The sequence below is a fragment of the Equus quagga genome, chromosome 9 (genome assembly GCF_021613505.1).
Source record: "Equus quagga isolate Etosha38 chromosome 9, UCLA_HA_Equagga_1.0, whole genome shotgun sequence".
Taxonomy (NCBI): Eukaryota; Metazoa; Chordata; class Mammalia; order Perissodactyla; family Equidae; genus Equus; species Equus quagga.
The window spans coordinates 95260264-95275554 of NC_060275.1; the positions used below are offsets into that span (position 1 = coordinate 95260264).

A 15291-nucleotide genomic window follows, 5' to 3' on the forward strand; every position below is an offset into this window, starting at 1 on the left:
GATATCCGTCTCTGGTGAATAGCACACACTCCTCTCCCGCTCCTGATCATTTCAGCCAAGGTTTTGTGGCCTTCTTAACAACATTAAGATAAAAATATAAATTATTTTATATTTTTATGTATAGATTTTATATATAGGAAAAATTTTGATGTATATGTGTATCCACTCTGTAACAAAATCTTTACCTACTGAAAATAATATAATATTGGATCATTTTACTCAGTATTCAATCACCATAAAAAAGACCTCATTGTGTCATACAAACAGTATGGATTCTTCAGAAGTTATGGGGAGTTCTCGTCAAGATGGCTCTGTGAGCAGACGTTGAACTCGCCTCCTCCCATGAACACAACCAGGTTACGACAATTTTGGGAAGAATCACCCTGGATTGAAAACTGAAAACTGGATAAAAAGAACCCCCACGACAAGGGACAATCCTCACGAAGGCAGAAGAGGCAGTAACTCCGGCCAGAGAAGAAAAAAGCCACCTTTGGGAGCAGCGGAGCTTCTCAGCTGGCCAGGCGGGAGCCACCCTAAGGTATGAGCCCTCCCTGAAGGAGTGAGGTCCGGAGCGGGGGCAATACTGCTATAAGCATCCTTCAGACTCAGCCCAACTGAAACCGGGGTCTTACTGTCTGGCTTTGCTGGCTATTAACTGCAGCGAGGACACCCCCAGAAAAGCTATCAGCCGAAAGCCGAAAAGATCCGGGTCTTAAAAGGCCCACGCACAAACTCACTCATTGCAGCAACCTAAAATCACCAGAGAGAAGGCTGACTGTCCTTTGGTGAAATGAGACTCACCTCGTGGGCTCTGGGGGCATCTTGGTGAGAGGAGGGTCCTCTCCGGAGACTGAGACATTGGTGGGGGCCATTGTTCTGAGCTGGCCCAGGCGTGCTGATACGGACACCAGTGGGAGCCATTGAGGTGCATCCCTTGGGCTGTTAGCCCAGGGGCCTGCCACACCCACTAGAGCACAGATTGAATCCACTTCAGCCAGGGCAGGCAACCCACCCTAGAGACTGGCCCCACCTAACTGCAAGCCCTCAGGCTACATTTCAGCCTGCATTGACTGAGTGCCTTGATCCTCTACAGGCAGGCAAGGGTGTCTGCCTCTGTGGGGCAGGGCCTGTGTGAGGACCAGGTGAACTGTGGGGGGGCACTGGGGAAGAGGTGGGGGCCTCTGCAGTGTGGCATTGGGGTACACTGCAGGGGGTTGAGAGGTGTGCACGGACCAGGACTGTGTTGACAGTGTATGTGGTCAGGTTGGGGGTGAGGCTTACAAGTGGCAGAAGATTTGTGCTTCACAAATAGCCATAAAAAGGATCAGCCCCACCTTCCAAAGCATGAAACAATTGAGTGCCCCCATGCCAAGGGCTAGCTGCACTCAGTTGCACTCCTAAGAGAACTGACAACAGCCTTGTTGGGCTCAGGCCTATCACAACTGTACGTCCCTGAACCTAGCATCCAGCTACACTGGGTACCAATCCAATTAAGAGGACAATTGCAATAAGAGTGTGCTGATAGGCTTTGTAGCCAACAGTGCTGAGGCCCCCCCAAACCGGATTTACAAACAGCTGGCCAGGGAAGGAAAGATCAGACTCCCTGGGTACCTGCAGTGGGAGCAACCCTGCCACAGCAGAAGAACACAAGTAGCCCACAAAGGGGTCACTCCTGGTTCTTAGGGACTGGTGACGAGAGGGAACCACACTGCTGGGCCTCATAAGGCATCTCATACATAAGGCCACTTCTCCAAGATCAGGAGACATAGCTGACTCACCTAGTACAAAGAAAATAGCACAGAGAAAGAGGCATAATGAGGAGGCAAAGGAATACTTTCCAAGCAAGGGAACAGTACAAAACCCCAGAAAAAGAACTAATTGAAACAGAAACTAGCGACCTACTTGACAAAGAATTCAAACAAAATACAATGAGGATGCTCACAGATATGCGGAGAAGAATGGATGAACACAGTGAGCACATCAGCAAACAACTGGAAGATATAAAAAAAAAAAATCAGAAATGAAGAATACAATACTTGAAATGAGAAATTCACTAGAGGGACTCAACAGCAGAGTAGAGGAAGCAGAAGAACGGATCGGCGAGCTAGACGAAAGACTAGAGGAAATCACCCAAGCAGAACAGAAAAGAGAAAAAAGAATTAGACAGAATGAGAACAGTGTAAGGGAACTTTGGGACAATATCAAGCATGCTAACATTCAGATTATAGGGGTCCCAGAAGGAGAAGAGAGAGACAAAGGGGCAGAAAATTTATTTGTCGAAATAATAGAGGAAAATTTTCCTAACCTGAGGAAGGAAACAGACATCCAAGTTCAGGAAGCACAGAGAGCTCCAAACAAGAGAAGCCCAAAGAGGCCCACACCAAGACATATTATAATCAAAATGTCTAAAATTAAAGACAAAGAGAGAATCCTAAAAGCAGCAAGAGAAAGGCCACAAGTGACATATAAAGGGAAGCCCATCAGGCTGTCAGCGGACTTCTCAGTCGAGACCCTACAGGCAAGAAGAGAATGGCATGACGTATTTAAAGTGCTAAAAGGAAAAAACCTACAACCAAGAATACTCTATCCATCAAGGTTGTCATTCAGAATGGAAGGAGAGATAAAGAGCTTCCCAGACAAACAAAAATTAAAGGAATTTATCCCCAAGAAACCAGTTCTACAAGAAATGCTGAAGGGACTTACTTAAGTGGGAAAGCAATGACCACAAAAAGAGATAAAGAAAAAATTATCAAAAAAATTCAAAACAACAACAACAAAAAACAGGCAATAAAATCACTTGTAAGGTAAAAGTATAGTAAAGGCAGCAGATCAACTACCTGTGAAGATAATATGAAGGTTAAAAGACAAATGTACTAAAATCACCTATTTCAATGATAAGAGGGTAATGGATAGACACACACCAAACAAAAGACTATATATGATGTGAAGAACATATAATGTGGGAGGAGGGGAGTGAAAAGGTAGAGCTTTTAGAAAGAGGTCAAGCTAAAGAGTCTATCTACTCAATATAGACTGTTATATGCATAGTATATTAAATAGGATCCTCATGGTAACCACAAACCAGAAACCTATAACAAGCAGGAAAAAAAGTAAGTCAAAAGAAATCAAACATATTACTAAAGATAGCCATCAAACCACAAGGGAGGAGAGCAAGAGAAAAAGAAAGGAACTGAGAAGAACTACTAAAACACCCAAAAAAAGAAAAAGTGACAAAATGGCAATAAATACATATTTATCAATAGCTACTTTAAATGTCAATGGACTAAATGCTCCAATCAAATGCCATAGGGTGGCCAACTGGATAAAAAAACAAGACCCATGTATATGCTGCGTACAAGAGACACACTTCAGACCTACAGACACTCACAAACTGAAAGTGAAAGGATGGAAAAAGATATTCCATGCCAATGGCAAAGAAAAGAAAGCGGGGGTAGCAATACTTATATCAGACAAAATAGACTTTAAATCAAAAACTGTAATAAGAGACAAAGACGGGCACTACATAATGATAAAGGGAACAATCCAACAAGAAAATATAACACTTGTAAATATCTATGCACCCAACAGAAGAGCACCTAAATATATAAAGCAATTATTAACAGACATAAGAGGAGAAATAGACAGCAACACAATAATAGTAGGGGACTTTAACATTCCACTTACACCAATGGATAGATCATCCAAACAGAAGATCAATAAGGAAACACTCACCTTAAAGGACACATTAGACCAGATGGACTTAGTAGATATATAGAGAACATTCCATCCAAAAACCACAGAATACACATTCTTTTCAAATGCCCATGGAACATTCTCCAGGATTGATCACATATTAGGCCACAAAACAAGTCTCAATAAATTTAAGAAGATCGAAATAATACCGTGCATCTTTTCTGACCACAAAGGTATGAAACTGGAAATCAACTACAGAAAGAAAACCAGGAAAGCCACAAAAATGTGGAGATTGAACAAAACGCTACTGAATAATGATTGGGTCAATGAAGAAATCAAAGAAGAAATCAAAAAATTCCTGGAGACAAATGAAAATGAAAAGACGACCTGCCAAAATCTGTGGGATACAGCAAAAGCGGTTCTACAAGGGAAGCTTATAGCAATTCAGGCCTACCTCAACAAAGAAGAAAAATCCCAAATAGACAATCTAAAAGCACACCTAAAGGTACTGGAAAAAGAACAACAAACAAAGCCCAAAATCAGCAGAAGGAAGGAAATAATAAAAATCAGAGCAGAAATAAACGAAATAGAAATTTAAAAAAAAATAGAAAAAATTAATGAAACCAAGAGGTGGTTCTTTGAAAAGATAAACAAAATTGACAAATCCTTAGCTAGACTCACCAAGAAAAAAAGAGAGAAGGCTCAAATAAATAAAATCAGAAATGAAAGAGGAGAGATTACAACAGACACCTCAGAAATACAAAAGATAATAAGAGAATACTATGAAAAGCTATATGCCAACAAATTGGATAATCTAGAAGAAATGGATAAATTCTCAGAAACATACAACCTTCCAAAACTGGACCAAGAAGATGTAGAAAATTTGAATAGACCGATCACCAGTAAGGAGATCAAAACAGCAATCAAAAACTTCCCAAAAAGGGTGGAACACTTCTTAACACATTCTATGAGGCCAACATCATGCTGATACCAAAGCCTGACAAGGACACCACGAAAAAAGAGAACTACAGGCCAATATCACTGATGAACATAGATGCGAAAATTCTAAACAAAATTTTGGCAACCAGAATTCAGCAATTCATCAAAAGGATCATACATCATGATCAGGGGGGATTCATACCAGGGACACAGGGATGGTTCAACATCCGCAAATCAATCAACGTGATACACCACACCAAAAGACTGAGGAATAAAAACCACATGATCATTTCAATAGATGCAGAAAAAGCATTTGACAAGATCCAACAGCCATTTATGATAAAAACTCTGAACAAAATGGGCATAGAAGGGAACTACCTCAACATAATAAAGGCCATATATGACAAACCCACAGCCAACATCATACTCAATGGGCAAAAACTGAGCGCCATCCCCGTGAAAACAGGAATGAGACAAGGATGCCCTCTATCACCACTCTTATTTAACATAGTAGTGGAGGTCCTGGCCAGAGCAATCAGGCAAGAAAAAGGAATAAAAGGAATCCAAATAGGGAGGGAAGAAGTGAAACTCTCACTGTTGGCAGACGACATGATCTTATATATAGAAAACCCCAAAGAATCCCCTGGAAAACTCTTAGAAGTAATCAACAACTACAGCAAAGTTGCAGGGTATAAAATCAATTTGCATAAATCAGAAGCATTTTTACATTCTAATAACGAACTAACAGAAAAAGAACTCAAGAACACAATACCATTCACAATTGCAACAAAAAGAATAAAACACCTCGGGGTGAATTTAACTAAGGAAGTGAACGACCTATATAATGAAAATTACAAGGCCTTTCTGAGAGAATTGGACGACGACATAAAGAGATGGAAAGACATTCCATGTACGTGGATTGGAAGAATAAACATAGTTAAAATGTCCGTTCTACCTAAAGCAATCTACAGATTCAACGCTATCCCAATCAGAATCCCAATGACATTCTTTACAGAATTAGAACAAAGAATCCTAAAATTCATATGGAACAACAAAATACCCTGGATAGCCAAAGGATTCCTGAGAAAAAAGAACAAAGCTGGACATATCACACTCCCTGATTTCAAAATATACTACAAAGCTATAGTAACCAAAACAGCATGGTACTGGCACAAAAACACACACACAGATCAATGGAACAAAATTGAGAGCCCAGAAGTAAACCCACACGTTTATGGACATCTAATATTTGATAAGGGAGCCAAGAGCATACGATGGAGAAAGCAGAGTCTCTTCAATAAATGGTGCTGGGAAAACTGGACAGCCACATGCAAAAGAATGAAAGTACACCATTCCCTTACACCATGCACAAAAATCAACTCAAAATGGACTAAAGACTTGAATGTAAGACCCGAAAGCATGAAACTTCTAGAAGAAAACATAGTCAGTACACTCTATGACATTGGTCTGAGCAGCATATTTTGAAGTCCCCTGTCTGACCGGGCAAGGGAAACAAAAGAAAAAATGAACAAATGGGACTACGTCAAACTAAAAATCTTCTGCACAGCAAAGGAAACCATCAACAAAACGAAAAGACAACCTAACAATTGGGAGAAGATATTTGCAAACCGTATATCAGATAAGGGGTTAATATCCAAAATATACAAAGAACTCATACAGCTCAACAACAAAAAAACCAACAATCCAATTAGAAAATGGGCAAAAGATCTGAACAGAGATTTCTCCAAAGAAGATATACAGATGGCCAACAGGCATATGAAAAGATGCTCAACATCATTAGCTATCAGGGAAATGCAAATCAAAACTACAATGAGGTATCACCTCACTCCGGTCAGAATGGCTATAATTAACAAGACAGGAAACAACAAATGTTGGAGAGGATGTGGAGAGAAGGGAACCCTTGTTCACTGCTGGTGGCAGTGCAAACTGGTGCAGCCACTATGGAAAGCAGTATGGAGTATACTCAGAAAATTAAGGACAGATCTACCATATGATCCAGCTATTTCACTGTTGGGTATTTATCCAAAGAACTTGAAAACACAAAGGCATAAAGATACTTGCACCCCTATGTTCATTGCAGCATTATACACAATAGCCAAGACATGGAAGCAACCTAGGTGCCCATCAAGGGACGAATGGATAAAGAAGATGTGGTATTTATACATGATGGACTACTACTCAGCCATAAGAAATGATGAAATCCGGCCATTTGTGACAACATGGATGGACCTTGAGGGTATTATGCTGAGTGAAATAAGTCAGAGGGAGAAAGTCAAATACCATATGATCTCACTCATAAGTAGAAGATAAAAACAACAACAACAAAAAACACATAGCGTTGGACATTGGACTGGTGGTTACTATTGGGGAAGGGGGGAGGGGAGGGAAAAGGGTGATTAGGCTCACGTGTGAGGGGATGCACTATAATTGGTGTTCGGGTGGTGAACATGATGTAATGTATACAGAATTCGAAATATGATGTACATCCGAAAAAAAAAAATTTAAAAAAAAAAAAAAAGAAGTTATGTGTGGGGCAGCCATAACAGCTCTGTTAGTTTGCTCGGGCTACTATCACAAAACACTACAGACTGGGGGCTTAAACAACAGACATTTATTTCTCACAGTTCTGGAGGCTGGGAGTCCAAGACCAAGGTGTCGGCAAGGTAGGTTTCATTCCTATACCTCTTCTCTTGGCTTGCAGGCGACCTCCTTCTCGCTGTGTGCTCACATGATTGTTCATTGTGAGAGAGAGCGAGCGTGCACCCTGGTGTCTTTCCTCATAAGGACACTAAGCCTATCAGATCAGGGCCCCACCCTTATGACCTTATATAACCTTAATTACTTCCTTAGAAGCCCCATTTCCAAATACAGCCACACTGAGGTTTAGGGCCTCAACATACGAATTTGGGGGGGCGGGGGGACACACATTCAGTCCATAACAATGGTGAGGTTAGCTCATCCGTGGCATCCCCTGGTATCCAGCCGTGAATTTGCTAGATCCCATCTCTCAAACTCCCTTTGTCTGTGGTCCCATTGGGAGAAAATGAATGAAGCAGAGCACACCCCCAGGTGGCTTCCACTTTCACCTAACCATGGAGTATTGCTGTGACTCACCCACTTTGAGAGAAGAGGTATACTGGTCAGGGTTCATAGTTGCAGACAACAGAATCCAGTCCAGTTGGTTTAAGTAGAAAGAGATTTGTTAGTGGGTATGTATATAGCTCACAAAATCGTAGAGAGAACTAAAGAAACAGATTCTAGGTTGAGCTTCCCTGCCTTCTCCAGGCATGCCATTCTCCCAGCACCTTTGCATGTTCACCGACCTGGAAGCTCTCCAAATTTCTTCCGTTAGGGTTCTCTATGGAGACTCTATTCTAGGAGAGAGACCAAATATGTATTTCTTATGTCACAGACACACTACCATTTTCCAAGAGTCCTTTCTGATTTGGGAATTAAATTTGTTGCAAAGGGCATAGACCATTGAGGTGTTGTCCCACTCGCACAATGAGCCGCATGCCCGAGCCAAGTGGGAGTGATGAGCAGCAGCCCAAGTTATAACATGTTCTATTTTACATCTCTTTGTCAGCTGTAACCTAAAGCATGTACAAATCTGAGAAAATGTAAGCATTTCTTTCTATAATTTGTAATTTTTACAATAATTTTAATTCTTAATCAAATTAATCTTTTTAAATTTATGGTTTTATACTACCAGCTAAATTAGGAAAGTAATTTATGTTGTCTATTCTATTAATTTGTTTATTTCTACCTTTTTAAAGGATTTAATAATGTTTACAATCATTATAGTAGACCTAAGATGTTGGCAGTTTGCATAAAAAAAGACAAAACTGTCCCATTTGCAACAACATGGATGGACCTTGAGGGTATTACGTTAAGTGAAATAAGCCAGACAGAGAAAGACAAACACTGTATGATTTCACTCATATGTGGAAGATAAATAAACACAAGGATAAAGAGAACAGATTAGTGGTTACCAGATTAGAGGGGGTGGGCGAAAGGGGTAAAGGGGCATACATGTGTGATGATAGATAAAAACTAGACTATTCGTAGTGAACACAATGCAGTCTATACAGAAACTGACATATAATAATGTACACCTGAAATTACACAATGTTACAAACCAATATGACCTCAATAAAAAAATAATAATAAATTAAAAAGGAAAAAGATTTTGGCAGTTTGGCTACTTCCCAGTCAAGTAATTACCTATTTTTACTTTTTTTTCTTAGTTTGAAATAATTTCAAACTTTCAGAAGAGTTGCAAGAACAATACAAAGAATTCCCACATACCCTTTACTCAGATTCACCAATTTTTAACATTTTGCCAGTTTGCTTTATAATTTTCTCTGTGTGGGTGTGAATACATACATATGTATTTTTCCCCCTAAACCACCGGAAATCAATGCCCCTTTACCACTTACCCTCTTGTATTTCCCCTTGTAAATCAATGCAATGTATTGCTCCCTTCATCAAGAAGGTCTTGCTATAAAAAAAGGTCAGACGATCTTAATATTATGTTTATTGACATAGCAAAAACTGTGAATGATGTAAAAGCTAATGCTTTGACATCAAGAATATTCTCTTTATTACATACTAGTATAGAACCTGATCATAAACAACTATTATTGCTTACTGAGGTACAGTGGTTACTGAAGGGGGGAGCTCTGTTTGAATTCAGGAACAAATTCTTAGTTTTAAAAGTTGGTTCCTATACAGCCACTGTGGAAAATAGTATGGAAATTTTATCAAAAACTTAAAAATAGAAATATCATATGATCTAGCTACTCCACTTCTGGGTAGTTATCCAAAGAACATGAAAACACTAATTCAAAAAGATACTTGCACCCCTATGTTCATCACAGCATTATTCACAATAGCCCAGACTTGGAAGCAACCCAAGTGTTCATCAACGGATGAAAGGATAAAGAAGATGTGGTCTGTATACACAATAGAATACTGCTCAGCCATTTAAAAAAAATGACATTTTTCCATTTGTGACAATATGGATGGCCCTTGAGGGTATTATGTTAAGCAAGATAAGTCAGACAGAGAAAGACAAATACAGTATGATTTCACTCATATGTGGAAGATAAACACATAGATAAGAATAGATTGGTGGTTACAGAGGGGAAGGGGGTGGGGGGAGGGGAATGGCAAAAGGGGTACATACAAATGATGAGGGACTTTTGGTGGTGAGCACGATGCAGTCTATACAGAAGCCAAAATGAATGATGTACACTTGAAATTTACACAATGTTATAAACCCACGTGACCTCAATAAAATAATTTTTTAAAAGTTGGTACTTTCGCTCTCTGCTCCTCCTCGTTCGACAGACAGCCGCTTCCCTTCCGCACTGCTAGCCGCGTGCCCGCGACGCGATGGTGAACGTCGGAGTAAACGGATTTGGCCGTATTGGGCGCCTAGTCACCAGGGCTGCTTTTAACTGTGGCAAAGTGGATATTGTTGCCATCAATGACCCCTTCATTGACCTCAACTACATGGTCTACATGTTTCAGTATGATTCCACCCATGGCAAGTTCCATGGCACAGTCAAGGCCGAGCACGGGAAGCTTGTCATCAAGGGAAAGGCCATCACCATCTTCCAGGAGCGAGATCCCGCCAACATCAAATGGGGCGATGCTGGTGCTGAATATGTTGTGGAGTCCACTGGTGTCTTCACTACCTTGGAGAAGGCTGGGGCTCACTTGAAGTGTGGAGCCAAAAGGGTCATCATCTCTGCTCCTTCTGCTGATGCCCCAATGTTTGTGATGGGCGTGAACCACGAGAAATATGACAATTCCCTGAAGATTGTCAGCAATGCCTCCTGCACCACCAATTGCTTGGCCCCCCTGGCCAAGGTCATCCATGACCACTTTGGCATCGTGGAGGGACTCATGACCACAGTGCATGCCATCACTGCCACCCAGAAGACCGTGGATGGCCCCTCTGGGAAGCTGTGGCGCGATGGCCGAGGGGCTGCCCGGAACATCATCCCTGCTTCTACTGGTGCTGCCAAGGCTGTGGGCAAGGTCATCCCTGAGCTGAATGGGAAGCTCACTGGCATGGCCTTCCGTGTCCCCACCCCTAACGTGTCAGTCGTGGATCTGACCTGCCGCCTGGAGAAAGCTGCCAAATACGATGAGATCAAGAAGGTGGTGAAGCAGGCATCAGAGGGCCCCCTCAAGGGCATCCTGGGCTACACTGAGGACCAGGTTGTCTCCTGCGATTTTAACAGTGACACCCACTCCTCCACCTTCGATGCTGGGGCTGGCATTGCCCTCAACGACCACTTCGTCAAGCTCATTTCCTGGTATGACAATGAATGTGGCTACAGCAATAGGGTGGTGGACCTTATGGCCCACATGGCCTCCAAGGAGTAAGAGCCCCCTGGACCACCAATCACCCAGCAAGAGAAGGAGAAAGGCCCTCAGCTGCTGGGAATGCTTGCCCCAACTTGACCCCCTAACATATTGAGAGTCTCCTGACCTCCACAGTTTCCATCTCAGACCCCCTGAAGAAGGGGAGGGGCTTGGGGAGCCCTACCTTGTCATGTACCATCAATAAAGTACACTGTACCCAGCCAAAAAAAAAAAAAAAAAAGTTGGTACTTTTTAACCATGTCACTTGAACAGCCATATTTACTTATTTGCCTGATAGCTTTGGTATTTTTAATTATTTCAACACTTTCACACAACATGATTTTCAGTGGCAAATAAGATCTAAGGGCAAAAACCAAAGTTACAATTTGGAAAGACAAAATTGACATATACAGTAATAACATTTACCATAATTTAACAATTATCAATATTTAAGATACTGGGTAGAATGTTTCAAATTTTATTTTCCATCAAAAGATGGAAATGAGGGGCCAGCCCCATGGCCAAGTGGTTAAGTTTGCGCCCTCCGCTTCGGCAGCCCAGGGTTTCGCTGGTTAAGATCCTGGGTGTGGACCTAGCACCACTCATCAGGCCATGCTGAGGTGGCATCCCACATGCCACAACTAGAAGGATCCACAACTAAAAATATACAACTACGTACGGGGGGCTTTGGGGAGAAGAAGGAAAAATTAAATCTTTTAAAAAAGATGGAAATGGCTCTTGAATTCATTTCTTTCATCAGAAGGTAATTTAATTTTAATGGTACTAATACAGGATAAATTGTTAGAATTGACTACTTATTAAGGATTGAAGATGGATTTTTAAAATACAGCCTCACTTGCTTCATTTTGCATAAAAGTTAAAAATTAATATCTTGAACTTGTCCCCGTGAGCTGGTTTCTCAATTATGTATGTTACTAAAACCAAACACAGAACCAGTTTATATATACATTATCCCCTGTCAATAACATGGTCATCAATTCAATCTAGATTAGTGTTAACAAATGAGAAATCAGTTCATTTATCACATTAAAAGCTTATATTTGGGGCCAGCCCTGGTGGCTTTGTGATTAAGTTCAGTGCACTCTGCTTCGGCAGCCCAGGTTTGGTTCCCACGCGTGGACCTACACCACTCGTCAGCAGCCATGCCATGGCAGCAACACACACACAAAATAGAGGAAGATTGGCACAGATGTTAGCTCAGAGTGAATCTTCCTCAGCAAAAAAAAACCAAAAACTTGTACATAACAAACATTGGTACATATTTGTATCAAATATTTGGTATAAAACTTACATATTGGTACATAGGGTGTTTGTTCAAAACTGTTTAGGCATTTAACATGGAAAATAGCTATTTCACTCTTTTGTTGTTGTTGTTGTTGGAATTAACCCTGAGCTAACATCTGTTGCCAATCTTCCTCTCTCCGTCTTTTTTTTCTCCCCAAAGCCCCAGTACATACTGTATATTCTAGTTGTAAGTCCTTCTAGTTCTTCTATGTGAGCCACAGCCACAGCATGGCTACTGACAGACAAGTGGTGTTGTTCTGCTCCTGGGAACTGAACCTGGGCTGCCAAAGTGGAGCACTCCAAACTTTAATTCCCAGGCCACCAGGGCTGGCTCATCACTCTAACTTTTTGTTTAGTTTTGTTCACACTTGTAAAGAACGGCACGTACAGTTTTTATTTTCTTTTTCTCTATGTTTTGTTTGTTCTGATTATATTACCAAAATGTTATTGTCTGTTGAATATAATAATAAAAATTGAGACGTATTTTGTGTGCACTTCTATTTTTACAATTTTCTAACAACTTTTTGTCATGTTTTATAAAAGTATTGCTCCACAACTGATTGGAAACAACTCTTTTGCCACAATTTGAGCAGCATCGCTGTTGCCTTTGACATTCCCTAGACAGCCACTAGATGGTACCCAAGCATCTTCTCCCTGACTTTGCTTGTCTGACCTTTGCAATGGTACCTCCAACTGAGAAGTAATAAGGCACTTTGTGTGCTACAAACTTTTCCAGTGTAGTCTGGCAGAATTGTCACACGTTTCCTATTCGTCGAGTCCACAGAGAAGGCAATTCAGGCTCCTCTGTATGGGACATTTGTAAATGTAGAGACTGACTTATACAAAGGAACATACATATTTTCATATAAATATGTTTTTGCTAATTGTTGATAGATTTCTCACATGAATAGAAGCATATCTATACACCAAACCTGTTAGAACTACTGTCACCAAGAAGATTCTATTTGAGATCCCTTTGTCCAACAATAATGACAGGAGCCAACCACATCCAGGCCAAATTACAAAGTCTATAATGCTTTTTCCATGCTCACATCTCCCAAAATCAGGGCAGTGAAAGGGCAGAACAGAATTCTGAAAAATAACTGGCTGAAATCAGTCCACAGATCAGACTGGAGAGGCCAGATCCTTTGCATGTAGCTCTCACGAATGTGAGATCCACAGCCAACAGAGAGACAATCTCCCCACGTTGAGAGACAGCCCACGACATCTGCTGCCGCGTCCGAGCCCCTCACAGAATAGTCCTACATTTAAATATATGCTGAATGCTATTAAAAAGTACAAATGAAATATGCCAAAGCTTTCCATTCACAAGTATGAGAGTCCAACCTGAATGGGCCCTGCCATACAACCTACAACCTACATCAAAGTTCACCAGAGTAATTCGTTCTTTCAGCCAAACTGGAGGGCTGATAACAGAGACCTGCTTATCACCAACACTTGTATAAATTGCCAAGGCTTTTAGCTTTCAGTACGTTCCTCCCCTGTAAAAAGACTTTTGCACCAGTGGAGCATCCAGCAAGGAGAATGAAAACCTGTCTGTAGCCAAAAGTTGACATCATCTCATGTAATGAATTATCAAGGCTTCCCGGTCTGCCACTTGTGACTGGGAGTCTGATGTCCACCTTGGGTACTTGCCTTGAAGATTTACTCTGGCCATTCTTCAAGGTGGCCAACATCTTCCACCACCTTTCAAGTACCCAGAAACTTTCTCATCTCCCTATCTAACTCCGACCAGGTTTGCTGGAGCCATCTGGCAACCAGCTTTGGGGGTGAATGTGCTGGGAACCTCTTCTCTGTCAAGGAAAGCACAGTGGGATGGCAGCCACTGGTCATCATCCATATGCAGCAGCAAGCAGTAACCCTTATGAGCGCCAATAATCTCACGTTCCTCCTGATGGCTTTGATTCTCTTTGGCATTGAGACGGTACCAAGAGAATATGTAGCCTTGGAGCAGAAAGGATTCTGCCTAACTCACTTAGGGGACCAAAATTTGAAGAACTCTTCCTCCTTGGATGGATGATTTTTTTTTCTTTTACTGTATATGTAGTTTATTGATTAAACTTTGTATTAATTATTTTGGTTATTTATTTCTTCGTTTTTACCTGAATTTTAAAGAGGCAAATATACTGCATAATTGAGTTCGGAATAGGTAGAGTGATACTTATTACCACAAGTGAGCTAGTGTCTAACAAATTTCACGGAACATATTCTATTGTGATTAGACTTCAAGAATAAATTCTAAATATTGGACTGACAATTTCTAATCGATTACTTTAGCAGTTGTTTCTGGTCATCGATATGACTGTTTTTAGAGGTCATATAGTGTAAGGAAAACAAACACACTAAATAACTGAACCAAGGTCTTCGCAAGACCAAAGACAGAGGTTTGAAGACACACTCACTTGATTTTCCTTTGATTTTAATCTAGAGGGCCAGGTAACAGATATTTCGGACCGATAATAGTTCTTCTGATAATCCTATTTGCCCATTATCAGTAAGGTTCCCAATTTGAAAAGACACACTCAAATTAAGCTAATTCGAGGAGTATGTTTATTAAAATAGATTATTTACAAAAATGTTGGCAAAGGCTCGGACAAACCAAAGGATAACCATGCTATAACCTCGGGCTTAATGGAGGAAATGTTACCATCCACACCCAAAAGGTGAGGGGCAGGAGCAGTTACTGAACCCCAAAGAAGAAACTCACATAGAAGTCACCTTGAGAGGGGCAGTGACGAGAAATATAGGCAGCATGATGTGACTCCACACCACCTCACTGTCCTTTCACCATGGACCGAACTCAATCGGAAACTAGAACACACAGCCCATTGATGTAATTCATACATAGCAGCCTCCCAGGACAGAGAACAAGGTACAACAGGTCTGGAGGAATAGAGGGAATATAGATATACACAGCACCACCCACGACTTTCT

At 41.1% G+C, this 15291-nt stretch overlaps 1 protein-coding gene across 1 annotated transcript; it reads left to right on the forward strand.

The window, feature by feature from the left end:
* Positions 1–10033: 10033 nt before the first annotated feature.
* LOC124244864 (glyceraldehyde-3-phosphate dehydrogenase-like) lies at positions 10034–11272 on the forward strand. The gene has a single exon (XM_046671823.1). The coding sequence runs from the start codon at positions 10051–10053 to the stop codon at positions 11050–11052; it is 1002 nt and encodes a 333-aa protein (XP_046527779.1). The 5' UTR covers positions 10034–10050; the 3' UTR covers positions 11053–11272.
* The last annotated feature ends 4019 nt before the right edge of the window (positions 11273–15291 follow it).

Excerpts from the sequence above, each read along its gene's own strand:
- LOC124244864 (XM_046671823.1), top strand. The coding sequence starts at position 10,051 with ATGGTGAACGTCGGAGTAAACGGATTTGGCCGTATTGGGCGCCTAGTC.